The 15,416-nt window shown below is 28.2% G+C and overlaps 1 protein-coding gene and 1 pseudogene across 2 annotated transcripts in view; one reads left to right on the forward strand and one right to left on the reverse strand.

The window, feature by feature from the left end:
• The window catches only part of LOC112686242, a 245,020-nt gene that overhangs the window by 29,177 nt on the left and 200,427 nt on the right, over positions 1–15,416 (reverse strand). For both annotated transcript variants that reach the window (XM_025558448.1, XM_025558449.1), the window contains exons 10-12: positions 12,129–12,369; positions 3,120–3,590; positions 1,317–1,949 (exon numbers count right to left, since the gene is read on the reverse strand). In XM_025558448.1, coding sequence (XP_025414233.1) covers positions 1,317–1,949; positions 3,120–3,590; positions 12,129–12,369 — 1,345 coding nt within the window. The remainder of the gene's footprint in view (positions 1–1,316; positions 1,950–3,119; positions 3,591–12,128; positions 12,370–15,416) is intronic.
• On the forward strand, positions 7,311–8,198 carry LOC112686243 (annotated as a pseudogene).

A 15,416-nucleotide genomic window follows, 5' to 3' on the forward strand; every position in this document is an offset into this window, starting at 1 on the left:
GTGGTTTTTCTTCTTGTTCTTAAACACCCCACCGACGATTTTAATAATGCATGCGTTTAAAATAATGTTATCATGATTCTTCAGTATTCTATTGGAAAGTTTTGTTATTACCATGTATCAGACATTGATAACATTGGCAAAAAAAAAATTATTTAAAAATAAACACGAGTTTTTGGCCACAGCGTTTACTATACTAACAAGAACACCAGTCTTATTCGGTATCTGTTTGTTGTGAAGTAGTTAGTTAATATTTTATTTGTTTAGGTATAAACGATTTTGAACCTATTTATCAATTTATTTCGAATTACTATCATTTAATTTGCAAAGTAGTTTTATCGGAATCAATAATTTTCGTTTTATCTAACAAAATAATAAAAATTAATAGTGTTGGTATTTTAACGTCAAATATGTTTGTACTTGTACAAATAAACACAAGAAGATTAAGTCGTACATCTCTTTTTAGTAAGTATTTTACTAAAAATATCTGAAAGTGTGTTTTGTGTAAAATATGGCTAATAGTTCATTGTTGTGTGAAACGAATAAAAATACTTATCTACTTTTTAGAAGCATGTACATGTATAATAATATATTTTTTGAAAATAAATATCAGAATCAGAAATACATAAAAATTAATTTATCCAAGTTATCGAAGTTTTCCAAATAAATTTAACGACATAGCGAAAATTGCATTTTATTTTCTAAATAAATAAATAAATAAATAAACTTCGTAGAGCAATGCGTATAGTTAAGAAATACTAATTCTATATTGGATAATTTAAAATCATTAAAACCACATGTTGATATTAAATAAATCCGTACCATTACAAATATATGATTTTAATTATATAAAAAAAAAATTAATTATGAAACTTTTAGTTAAACTTTTGTCCTTTTATAGCCGACTAAAGAGAAACAAATAATATAGAGTATTTTTAAATCGAAAACTTAATTCATACTAATTTATTAAAAAATTCATCAAAACAGTCGTTCCTCAATAGTTATTCAACATACTATCGTTCATTTTCCAAAGTATATTTTTACTCAAATAAAGTAAAAATACATTTAATAATTGATATCTAATAATACTATAATGCTTTAATGTTATTGGTAAACATTAAAATGAGATATAATTTATAAAACTGAATTTTAATTTGTATGAACTGATATTGTTAACTGGTTAGTGTTCAAATAATCGATTGTTTCTTACATAGTTTATACTATTATTTTATCATAAAATATTAAAAAAAAGTGACTTAAATTTAAAAATAAATCAATGTTTCAAGCAATTCAATATCAATTTGTATACGTAACCCTACCTGTGTTGTTGTCTTCAATTTCATCAATGATATAGTTGTCGGAATCATCATTGACATTGATATCATTCATTGTAGCAGCTGCCACATTGATCATTCCCTTTACGATCGATGATATGATGCCTTCATTACTATTATAAATTCTTCCCCGGTACATTCCTGGTTCCACACTGTCGTCAATAACAAATACTACTCTCTGAACAACGTTTTTAATCTCTTGACTATAATCGCCCCTCTCTCCATATTTCATGTCCTCTTCTTCTGGATCGAAATACGAATAATAATCATCCTCGTCTTGTTCGTTAGAATTAGTTTTATTGTTTCCACTATTATCGGTTATGGTAACACCAGTTATATTAAATGCAATAATAACTGACGAAGGTGCTTTTCCCGGCAAGTTTTTCAATAACTGCAGTATGTAACTGAACCGCTGGTTATGGTAATGCGACGAAGATTCGTTTAGTGTGCATGCAATGCAAAATCTTATCTTTCGGTTTGTGTTGGTGACCATGTCCTCCACTTTAATACCACACGGATATAAATCAGAGGAGTTGACGGTTTCGTTTGGTAGTTCCTTCCTTGACATCGGTCGACAATCAGCGATTTCACGATGGCCTTGACCGATCAACATTTTATCTGTGTATAAAATGAAAATATTAATAATTAAATTAAGTTACGGATGAATACTCTAAAAATTAATTTTTTTTAGGTAAGTGATATATTTTATTTGATACATTTATACAATTGTGTCTACGATGTAGAATAGTTCGAGTGACCTAAATATAGAACAGTTATTGAGATTTTTAAGAAATGAATGCCAGATTAATACAAAAATCAGTTAAAGATCTTCATTGAAAAGAAAAGAAAATATTATATTTTAAACAAACTTGTTTGTTAAAGGAATTTTGTTGAGGCAATTTCAATAAATTGTTTGACAATTTGACATTTTTAATCAACAATTTAAACAAAAAAACAATTAGGTGCCTTATCTTAAACATTTTTGGAGTAGGTATTCTAAACAGATATTATTAATTAATTAAATTAAACAACCTATACGGGTATTATTACATATTATTAATATTACATTACTTGCGATAGTTCCAAGTCATGACAAGAACTTTGTAAAATCTTACAAATTTGATTTGATTTTTATCACAGAATATTTTTTTTTAATTCTGTTATTAAAAATGCATTTTTTAATTATAATAATTATTTTATTTTTAGTCACTTAACAATTTTTAGGGCAAGGGCTAAGACCTGTACTTTATATTTTTGGGGGGGCTTAGTCCCCTCAAGCCCCTTCCCTTGATTTCCACCTATGCCACAAATACAAACGCAGAATACAAAATAGTTTGTTTTTTGTTGCATGCAATATACCTGCATTAACTAGGACTAGGATATAGTGTTAGTATTTTTAATCTTAATAGATACTATAATTTATAAGCTTTATACACATATAAAATACCCCCCCTCTTCCTCGAAAATAAATTGTGGTAACACCATTGATTGAAATTAACATAATGATAGTTTGGTCTAAAAAACTGTTGCACAGTTGTATAAGATATTGATATTTTATTACATGGGCAGGTAACAAAAAATATAAATATTTCATTAGTGGAGGGGGGCTTACCACCCTCCACCAATGAAAAATAATATTTTTCCTTGACTACTCAACACCCGTATTAACCAATATTAACCCGAATAATAACGGTTATTAACATCCAAATGTTTGTTTAAATGTTGTATTGCGGTGTTTGAACACCCGAAACCCGAAACCCAAAAAAATTATTAGGATGCCTTGCTTACCTGTGATACGGTAAACGCACGGTTTCGTTTGCACGCCCATCGAGTTGACGGCCCGGCACTCCAAGCGACCGTGCAAGAACTTCGGGGATGTCGCCACGCCCGAAGCGGATGAAGCGGACGAAGCGGCAGCGGCGGCGGCCACGTTGGACGCGTACGATTTCAACACCGGCGTATTCGTGGTGAATGCGTATGATGTTCCGCCGCCGCCGTCCGGCACAGCCGTCTCCGCAAGCAACGATCCCAGCCCTCTGGTAGACCGTCCGGCGTACGCCATCATCCCGTCGGATCCATCCGGCGACGGCCCGCTGTGCCGACGCTCCGGCTCGGCCTGTTCCGGGTAGAATCTCCAATTGTACTGGTTGGCCGGCGGATGTCCGTGTCCTGCCCGGCACCGGATCACCGGCCCGGTCACCGGGTCCGACTTCTTCATCACGATCACCACGTCTTCGCGGTGCCGGCACACTGGCACGTCTGCGTGGGTGCGCGGCAAATATGAAACAAACAGATTCGTGTCATCAAGGTGATCAGGATTCTTTTCGTTGGGCGGGGCCGCGAAATACGAGATTTCAGCCGCAACGAATAATAACGACGATTAATATAAACCATATTTTAAAATCTTAAACAGCAATACGACGCTTTGAAATAATTCCACTAATGTAAAATTACTATATTATTATTGTTGTGCCTAAGGTCAGGCCAGTGGCAGGGCCACTGGTGGGGCCGAGTATTTTCGGGTAGGGCCCGACCCGTTTCTGGCACCGCCATTGAAGAAAACGTTAACGTAAGTCCAATGACGTAGCAAGGGTATGGCGAACTGTGCCTACACTAGGGGTACGAATTTCAAAGGGGCGCCAAATTGTGCAAAAGTTGCGTTTTTATCCTATAATTAGCGAGTCCTACGCCACTGAGTGTGTCACTCGGTCAGTGCACTGTAGTTTTAATGTCGGTTGACGGGTCGCCTCGATTTGAACTCGATTTTCGAACGTTTCGAGACGACAACGGTGTTCAACAGTTGATTCACTCTCGAGCACTACATTTGTGTGAACGTTGTATAAAACGCTTTAGGGAAAAATACCTCAGTGTGTAAACACAGTTCTTTTGGTGAGATTCACGCGGGTCGTCGTACGGACAATATTGACGTACCGATAAATCAAATAAGTACGCACTTATTTGAAATCACGTGCTCGCGATTTGGCACGCCAAATAAAAACGTGTACGACCGTTCGGATATACGCGTGTTACGTGAACGTTTTAGTCGAGACATTGGAGTCGACGCAGTGGTATATCGAGAACGGATATGCGCTTGCGGGTCGTCCGCCGATGAACGACAAGACGAAGCCAAAAAAAGGAAGAGAAAATATCGGGTTTTCGTCCAATTCGGGAAACAAGGCTAACTTTCAGTCTCCAAGTTACGTTTTAATGTTTTTTACGTTCAAGTACGAATTCATGCGAATTATGCGTTGACGTATGACAGGTCCTTTTTCGATTTCGTCGATTAACGTGCCTGTGTCCGATTTCGATGATTTTTTAAAAAATAATACGATGAAAAGCAACAGATCTCGCAGCGAAACGCGCGTATCAAATGAATGGTCCGATCAAATCGGTGTCACGTGCATGTTTTCCGGGACGAGAAAACACTTCACCGGTAAATCAATTGGAATGAATAACATTTTTTCAAGAATTACCAGAGTAAGCTTTTTTGCTAGTTAAGTGACGTTTTTCTACATTTCCGCAGTAACAATAACAGAAAATTCGTATTTAAAAATGTTACTGGATTCTTGTTATGTAAATTTAAATCGACTAGATATTTTAAAAATAACATTTGTAGTGTTTAACATTTTTAGTTGAATAAAAATTATAATTTTTCCTTTTATGCGTTATACTTGTAGTTATTTTAAGCTAATTAAAAGTCACACATTTTCGATAAAAATATCCTATTTTATAGAATAATATTAGTCGAAGTAACTTGATTATTTCAAAACTATACTTTACTATTAATTATTTAACATTAAATTATTAAATTGAGTTATTTAACATTAATACTCTGAATTCCTGTGGTCTTATTTGATCAAATCTGCTAGATCACCCTAATATATATATATAAATGGAAATTAAGTGTTATTAATTTCTTATGGCCAAACTTGGAACAATAAATATATATATGTATATATATATTCGAAAAACAGGCTATTAAGAGTAAGTTGTTGAAAATTTAAATACATTTTGGTTTGCTTTTTTTTCAAAACGGACGCGTCAAGAAGAAAATTATAAAACATTTTAATGAAAGTGCACTTATATTTGTATAATATCTCACGATATGATATCTATAATACATTTTATTATTCATACTATTTATTATTAGTCCTACCCACGATTAAAGATAAGATGGTTACTCAACGAGCCGTAGTATTAATAAAATGTATGCTTCTGAAATATTCTTAACAATTTCTGTTGATAAGAACTGAGTATTAGTGTTCCAAGTGGAAAAAACGGGTATTAATTTCCCTCCCATTTACCATGGTTTAAATCACGATTAAGCATATTAAACTTTAGTACTTTTGCGTTTTTTTTTTTTTATGTTTTTGAATATAATTTTTTAATAATTATACATTAATAATTACGCACCTTTACCCAATTAACTAAAATGAAGTGTTGTGTACCGAGTTGTGTTAATCAACACAAATCTTCTTTTATTGTACCTAAAAGTGAGATTAAATTGAAAGAATGGGAGTGTATTCTAGGTATAAAATTAAAAAAAACAATTTAGAGTTTGCGGATCACATTTTAATAGAAATGATATTATTGATACGTGGGAGTCTGGACAAGGCTTTTCCAAATACACGGTAAGTTAAGTTTAGTATACATTAATTAACTTTAATAACCTACTTGGTTAAATAATAACCAACTATATAAACTATTCTATATAGTAATAGATAATAATTAGTTAATATTCAATATGTTATGATTTATAAGCAAGTATTAAATATTTTAGATATGTTTAAAACGACCTAGATTAAGACAAGGTGCTGTTCCATGTTTTATTAACAGTGACACATCATTGCAAAATGTTCAGGTATTATTCTACTTATTAAGGTATTGTTTAGGTATTCTAATAATCTAATAAAACAACTGAATTAAATGTAATAATTACACACTAGTAATATTATACCTAATGTATTATTATTTCTAATTAACCAGAAAGAATCTATAGGATTAAAACATAATAATGACCATAACTACTGTCTTAGTTTGGAATGTAGTCCATCAATCAATAATGAATATGAAGAAAAAATGTACTCACTTCATAAAAAACTTAAAGTAGGTAATTTATAAAACATTTAATTAACATTATTGTATTTTTTTTTTATTTACAGCTTGATGATATAATTGAAGAAACTAGTTTGTTTAATATTATATTTGACCAAACAAATAAAATTAATTTACCAATTAGGTGGTCGGTTGATACTTTGATTGATGACAAAGCTAAAATATTTAAAAAGTCAATTTCTTTTTATAAAATGGGACCATTTACTGTCTCATACTTCAGGTTTATCGAAAAACATCAAGTACTAAAAGAAGGTTAGTAAATTATTATATTTAATTATTTAAAATACACTGCAATTATTTAATGTATAATTTTATTTAATTTTACAGATTTAAGTATTATTTTACATATTTATGACCGAGAAATATCAGTTGCAGATATTGGTTCTTCTAATTCTTTGTTAAAAAGCAAAGAAGACTTAGAATTAGTTTTAGATATATTTAATAAAACTAGGATTTGTAATGGATCAATAACAGCAAATGATATTACTGCCTACAAAACATATTTTGGTAAGCAATATGTTGAAACATGTGGTAATTGGTTCCATGAAAAATGCTTGAAAGTGCTACCTGAAGATAATGAGTAAATTTATCTATTCTACAAATTCATAACATGAAACATTATAATTGAATTATTAATTTTTATTATAAAAATTATTTAATATTTAGTGATTGTTCTTGTTTATGGTGCAAGCGACTATTATATAGTGTAAAAAAAAAAATTTACAAGAGTTCAAAAAGAATAAGCCCAAGAATATACTATTCCCCAAATAAAAAAAAAAAAATTGAAAATATTCAAAAAGCCAAGAAAATAGTTGTACAAAAATGTTCTAGAGCAAGTAAAAAAAATACTAAGATTACAGCAAAGTTTAAATAACTGCAGAAAACAAATGAATGAAATGAGTAATTCAACTTTATCTAAATTATTAGAAAATCATACGATTCCCAAGAGCCAATCTGAACTTATACATGAGATATTTGCAGCATCCAAATTTAAAAATATTAAAAATAGAAGATATAGTGAAAACTGGACACTTTTGTGTCTTCTTTTTCAAATTAGGTAAGAACTAGCTACTAAACTCACAACAAAACATTATTATGATTATATTTTTTCCTTATTTTATGCTATTTAATTTAGATCTCCCAGTGGTTATAAATTTTTAAGGGATAATAACATACTTCCATTGCCATGTGTAAACACAGTTCGAAGAAATCTTTTAGCTGTTCAAATTGGTTGTGGTTTTGACTTGAATTTTTTCAAACTATTAAAAAAAAAGTTCACTATCAAAACTGAAAACAGAAAATAGGTGTTCTGTTATTTGATGAAATTTTCTTAAGAGAGAGTATAAGTGTTAACAGTCGTACTTTAACATATACTGGGCTAGAAGACTATGGGAATGAAATAGAAAATAAAATAAATAGCTCTGAAAAAGCCAACCATGAGTTGATTCTAATGTGGCAAAGTTTAGCTGATAATTTTACCCAACCCATAGCTGTTTTTGCATCAAAAGGTCCAATAAAAGGTATTAATAAATTATTAGTTACATTAATAAAAGAAATTCAAAATAATAATATATTTCATTATTAGTTGTTTAATAATTTTTGGTGTTAGGTGTAGATCTTGCAAAAATTGTTATTAAAGCTATAATATTGCTGGAAAATGCAGGAGCAAAAGTTGTTGGCTTGACTAGTGACGGGGCAACTACTAACCGTACATTATGGAAAGAACTGGAGTAAGTGTTAAAAAAGAAGATTTCAAAAACTATTTTGAAAATCCTTTTGATTTTAATAGAAATATTTTTGTTTTTTCAGATGCGCCGCATTTAATGAAAACTGTTCGTAACCGTTTATATCAGAAAAAACAACTGAGGGTATTTATTATTTAGTTATAGTTGTGCATTATGTTTATATTTTCATTTATATTATAGATACATCCATCTAAATCGTTTATTAAGTGGAGTCATTATTATACAGTTTATAAGACAGAAAAAAATTCACTGACCAAAGTTTGCCCAAAATTAACCAAGCAACATTTTGATTTAAATAATTTGTCCAAAATGAAAGTTAAATATGCTGTGCAGGTAACTAATGAGTATAATATAATGAAAATAAATAAGGGTAGTTTCTTATTAATTCTAAATAAAATAAAATTGTTTTTTAGTACAAAATAAAAACTATTATTGTTTTACTTGAATTATTAATTATTTTAGCTGTTCAGTACATCTATGGCTGCAGGTATTGAATTATACAAAACTAAAAATTATGTAGGACTAGAAAATTCTGACGAGACAACTAAAATATAACTAACTAAAATATATTACTAAATTATTTAAATTTTCATATTCAATTTTTCTTATTAGAAACGAATAATCATATAAAAATAACAGACTTAAGAAACATAATAAATGATCCATTAAATTCATCAGCTCGAGAACAAAAACTTATACAATTAAAAAATAAAATAGCAACTGTTGTTAATGAAGGTGGGACGGAGTTAGAAGATATTCTAGAACCAAATAATTTTTCAGACTCAACAATTTTTGATTGTACTGTTTATTATTTATCCGGGTAGGTATACATTTGTATCAGAATATAAAAGAATATTTTGTTTATATAGTAACTGAAATTTTTATTTTTAGGTATATTGCAAAGCGTTTAATTAATCAAACGAAATGCAATATTTGTATAAAAGGCTTAAAAAATTTTGGTGGTAATACTTCAGCAGAGGCTGATTTAGTAAATTTAAAGTCTAGAGGTTATTTAACTCATCCCAATCAAAACTTGTTCTTGATGCTAAGAAATTTAGAAGAATGTTTCCAAAAACATGCAGATTCTATTCATGTTTTTGAAAACACATACGAAGAATTTTTAACCTACAATACTAAGTTGAATTTTTCATGTACTAGTCATGAAACTGAAATACTTACAGATATATGTAGTACATTTATAATAATGAGAATGAGACAATTCACGTATATAAAAAATCAAATGTCTAAAAAACAAAATAAGACTAAAAAGAAATTGTCTAAATTAGTAGCTACCTAATTAATAGTAGGTAAAAAAAGATAATTTTCATTTAAACTAAATGATTTTTAAATTTTATTTAAGTATCTAGCTGTAAGTTATATAGGTATTAATATTATTAAATTTATAAGTATTGTGTACTTTAATCTTGTGCACATTCAACTTTTTTTTATATGAAATATAAATTAAAAAAATAGAGGTTAATCAAAAATACTTGCAAATTATTATTATTAGATGGTATTTTAATTTAAAAGAATATTGTTTATTATTATCATACATATTATTATCTATGATTATTATTGCCTGTGGTATTATCACAGACATACGATTTTTTGCACAAATTCGCCACTTGGATCGCTATACTTCAGTTCTGTGGTTAAAAGAAATTACGGGCAACACCAAGTTATAGCTCGTTGAGCAACCATCTTATCTTTAATCGTGGTCCTACCTTTCAATTCCCACCAACCGTTTAATTACATAGTAAATGACAAATTATTAATTTTTAAATTTCGTTAAATTAATATAGATACCTAATACATGAAATATTTTTAATTTCAAATTCCTGTTATCTGAGTATTTTGTTAAATTCATGAAGTTAATAAAAATAAATTATGTAATGTATAATCGGTGTCTGCTTAAACTACATGTATTTAATTTTAAACTATTTAAAAGATACAATACAAATTAGTAGTATTATTTTCTATATAAAAAAAAAAAAATGTTTTTTATTATTTAGGCAATTGATAAAGTCAATACAATAAAATTGTATACTTGAAATCTCAACAACCGTTTTAATAATCTACAGGGCTGTTTGTAATATTTAGGATAGCTTATTGAAAAATATTGTTTTAAAGAACTTAGTTTACCAAGAGATATTTTATTTTGGATCATAACAAAATTTGTAAAAAAAAATTATTATACAAGTATAGATATAGATATAGATTAAGTAGAGAATAAGATGTAATATTAAAATTATATAATGTCAATTTTAATATTTTAAAATATTTTTTTAAATCTTCTTTTCTAGATACTAAATTTCCTAACTTTTATTTTACTTTTTAAATTACTCATTCGTATAATTAACTATTCCTAGTCAGTAGGTATACGCATAATTTAGTAAATTTATTTTTATTTTTATATTAGTGATAAAATTATAAAATATAATTGTACTTAATTAAAACGAATTACAACAGTAACAATATTTTCAAGATTTGATTGAGTTTTATATAAAACTAAAAATAAATAATTACTGATTTAAAAAAAATAGTTATATTTATTAGATTTGATGTTGAATATAATTTTTATTAGATTGTTTTAATGAAGTATCAGATTTCCACTTCATTAATCTTGTACACATAAAATGTATTTACACTTTCTTTCTATTACTTTTAAATGTTTCCAGATCCTTACTCTCCACCAGTTAACATGTTTCAAGTTCTATGTCATTACTCCACAAATGGTGTATTCAGTTATTACATGTTCTTATATGTACTAATTTCTAACAGGTGGGACTTGAAACCGCAATCAAATAAAGCTTACAATCTGGGGATTATAGTTTTACATCCACTTCAACTAACAGTATATACATTAAACTGTCTATATTTTCGCAATGCATTATTTTATCAACTTTTATTATGGTTTATCACTGACTTTAATAATATAGCTCAAATTTAATCATACCAGAAAACACTTTTTTACATTTTTAATTCTAATTCACACAGTCAATTTACAAAATATATTTTTTGAATCTTATCGATATTATATTTAATTAAGTATGAAAACAATTTGTAAACGTATTTTTAATTAGAATCTTACATTTTCTAATCACTGTTTCAACTAAATTCAAAAATGTATTATTTTTCAAATAATTTCTCGAAAACCTTATAAACAATAAACAATCAAGACACAGGAATTAAATTTTGATTAACTGTACTTGGTGAAAACAGTATATACATTTATAATGAGTTATATATTAAACAATAATATCAAAAGAATCTTAATTATGCATGATGATTATTAGAGAGAAGGTTTTTTTTTTTTTTGCGGTCATTCATTAAATACTTAACATTATTTTATGAAAAACAAATTAATAAAAACGACATTTAAATATACATCATATGGACATTATTGTTATCAAAATGTCATCGAAATGTTCACGTAAAGCCATTAAAACCACGAAACACTACGTTGGCGGACTCCCACTGCATTGTTATGTACATACGTAGGTGACCAACAACTGCGGGTCAAGTGAAATGGACGGGACATTATACGTTTACGGGGAAGAGGTATTATAAAAAATAAATACAAACATAGTATGATAATAAAAATAGTTGTATTAACTTGGTGCTGAGAAAGCCAATATCAATATGCGCAAAACTCGGACGACGAAAAACACAACTTAGCAAACAACTAAGTGACAAGAATGGAAAATAAAACCTCGTAACATACAATATTTCAGCGAGTATAATATAGTGAGACAAAAGTCAATTTGTATTACGTGTAAATAATATGTAAATAAATATGTGTAAAAAAGAACGATTTTAATTAATTAATCGTTCAGTTATAAATATTGAATGGTCAAGATGAACTGGAAAATATAAATTTTTTATTTTATTTTTTTATTTTAAATTATTCGCATTTTTTTTTTTATAGTGTACTCACGTTTTACGAACAACCGTACGGAATTGCTCATCATTTTGTTGTCATTGCTATCGTAGTTGATTCCATTTGTTGCTTGGCATGTATATCTTCCCGCGGCAGCGGCTTTCACGGATTGCAATACCAAACTACCTAACTGACTGTACTGTATAACTCGACTGGCAAGTCTGTTGTTTTTCTTCTCGCCTCTTTTTTCTCCATCGTCTGTTCGTCTTTTCTCAGTTTCTTGCATTAACCGAACACCCTGTCATTGGAATTTAAAGCATTTCACATTTATTCAAACCCTTTTCACATATTATCATAAATTGATTAGTCGAGGTGATCATAAGTATTTGCGTCGAACATAAATCAAAAACAAAGTCTGCACCTAATTAACCTACTGTTATATGTTTTATATGTTTATAAATTCAAAGCTATTTAAACTTTAAATTTAATACGATTCCATAAGCTTCTTATGAATTAATCTAAAGCCAAATATCCCTTGGACTATTGAAAAAACAATAAAATTACTTCTTACACATAATAACAGTGGGTATACTAATATTATATGTTAGTTTTATTGGTTTTAAAATTAAAAATTATTTCACTAGTTTTGAAGCAAGTTACTGTATTTTTAAAAAAAAAAAATTTAATTATTTGAATTAATTGTTGGTTACATAAATTGTAGTTACTTTCATGGATTAATTTATTATTATTTATTCATTAGCTGTTGTTTGATTTGATTTTTAATTATTCAATAACCGTCAAATCAATTCAACTAATCACATAAATTAGTAAATAAAATATATTGTCAACAATTGTCGAATAAGTCGATGGGGCTTATTTCCACTGATTGATTATTGTGTAAATTTGCATACGCCGAATTACATAAATCTAATTCGCGATATTTGTTCGAAATGTATTTTTAGGAAGTAAGTAATTTATCATTATAAAAAGTGAAATATTTTAAAATTATTACTTTTACAGCATACTGATGAAAATTTCATTTTATTTAAAACCTAAATCAAACGACATAGTTCACCCGGGGAAGCATAACAAATTTTCTTTGTTAGGCCAATTAAATAATTAATGATATTTTTTTAGTTTCAACATGTCTACTTATAATATATTTAATATTTGTGATAACTAAACGAATAATTTAATTAACATGATATCAGTTGTGTACTCTATTAATACGATAAAATATAACTATAAATTCACAATTTATTTATATATACTTATTGTGTTGCTCACATTAATTTTGTAATTTATTGTTAACTTATTTAATAATGTATTAAATTCTAAGATATTTTAAAATTAAATTTTAAACAAAAAATAAGGTGTAAAATTATAGTTTTCTCGCCAAACCTAAATTAATAATATAATAACATTATAATAATAAAAAAAAAAAGTTTAATTGTGAAGTGTGAAAAATAAGGATTGATAAATTCAGTATTGTGTCTATTTTTTAAAAATGTTAAAGTAATGGTAAAAATTTCATAAATGAAACAAATATGAATAATATATTCATTGAAAATAACTCGGTTAAAAGGGGTTTTTATTAAATATAAAAATATGTATTTTATTTAATTACAATTTTTATTTTCCAAAATAAATATCAAGTAATATCCTATGTTCACTATAATTTTTATTGAAATTTAGAGTTTTCTTTTATTATGCTACTTATATTTATTGTGCTTAATCATTTATCTTTCAGTTAAAATTTTCTCTAAAGTAAAATAATTGATTAGTATAAGAATTTCCCAAATAAATATAATACAATTACGTTTTTTTTTTTTAAGAAACACATGCTTAAAATAATTTTGCTATTTTAGTTATATCACCTAAGGCTAGTATTTTGTAAACTATAGAATTAAATTAAAATACTTTTTTAGTTAAAAACATTTAATAGTTAGAATGATGCCAGAATTTCTATTAAAAACATGAGTAACCTGTTTTTATTCCTAAAATGAATATAACATTTTAATCAACCAAAATATAATTGATTGGTTTCTATAAGATTTTTTAAATAGTTTATATTAGAATTTGCCATTACCGAAGTACTTTTAAAATACTAATAATTTAAACGTTATCATAAGTTTTTTGAGTATTTAGTTTATTTTTATGAATTTCTTATAGTTTCGGTTATGTGTTGTAAAAGTTACCATTATAAATAACACGTAATGATCATCGGTTAACTTAATAATTTGTGGAAGTCATAATTTTCTGGGCCGAGTAAAGAGATTTACATGTGTTTTTTTTGAAAATCAAAATTACTTTGTAATGTTTAATAATTAGAATCTAATTATTGTATTATTGTATCTAATTATTAGATACTTTATATCGGGAAAATGTTTCTGAAATAAAGAGTGATGGTGTTTTATGAACGGATATAATCATTTGTCTCATTGAGTTCATAATATTGTTGATAAATAATGATACGAGGCGATCAAATTTACTTCTTCGGAACTGCCAATTTCGAACAAGAGTATTGCTTTTAAGCATTTAGCATTTTTCGATTTTTTGAGGTGCTTCTTCTTATCCACGATTCCGGGTATGGAATATAAAGTACGTTTGGCTCAAAAATAATGAAACACATGGAAAATATAACTTTTTTTAATATAATAAATAACTTTATTTAATATAAATAAAGTCCATAACTTTTTTTTTTCTTATCTATTTTCCACTATTTTCTACGTGATCTGTATCTTTTGCGAACATACCCGAAATGTATTTGCGCAACGAACATTTTAGAAATAAAAATCTTAAGGAGGGATTGAGTATCAAAAAGAAAAAAAAAATGTTCTCTGAAATAAGTTTAAAGAAAAGTACAGATACAGATTGCACACTGCACGGTCAACAAATAAAAAATATCAGAAAATGGTTAGCCGCAAATTCATCTTCGTCGCGTTCACGTAGGACATAACGTAATGCATTTCCAATTATTATTCTATCAATGTATTGTATATTCCTTGAAAAACATTAAAATTTTAAATTAGTAAAAAAAAATAAAAAAGGTCATTCGTCAAAATGATGCCAATTTTTTTTTTTTTTAATATTTCAGGGTGAGGATTTACAGCAATACAGGTACTCTCCCCCTATATTCACTACCGAATGAATTAATAATCACAGTGTGTCCTGCACAGCGACTACTACGCGCAAACGGAACGACTTTTCGTCGGCCGTGCGAAGTTACTGTGCGATGTACCGGCAGTCATTGAGAAGAAGGGCGAAGGGGTAACGCAGTCACCGCGAACCAATCCGCGTAGCACAGTGGCGTATATAGGAATTAATTTCGGGGGGGGGGGGGGG

This window comes from Sipha flava, unplaced genomic scaffold (assembly GCF_003268045.1).
Source record: "Sipha flava isolate LNK unplaced genomic scaffold, YSA_version1 302_pilon_pilon, whole genome shotgun sequence".
Taxonomy (NCBI): domain Eukaryota; kingdom Metazoa; phylum Arthropoda; class Insecta; order Hemiptera; family Aphididae; genus Sipha; species Sipha flava.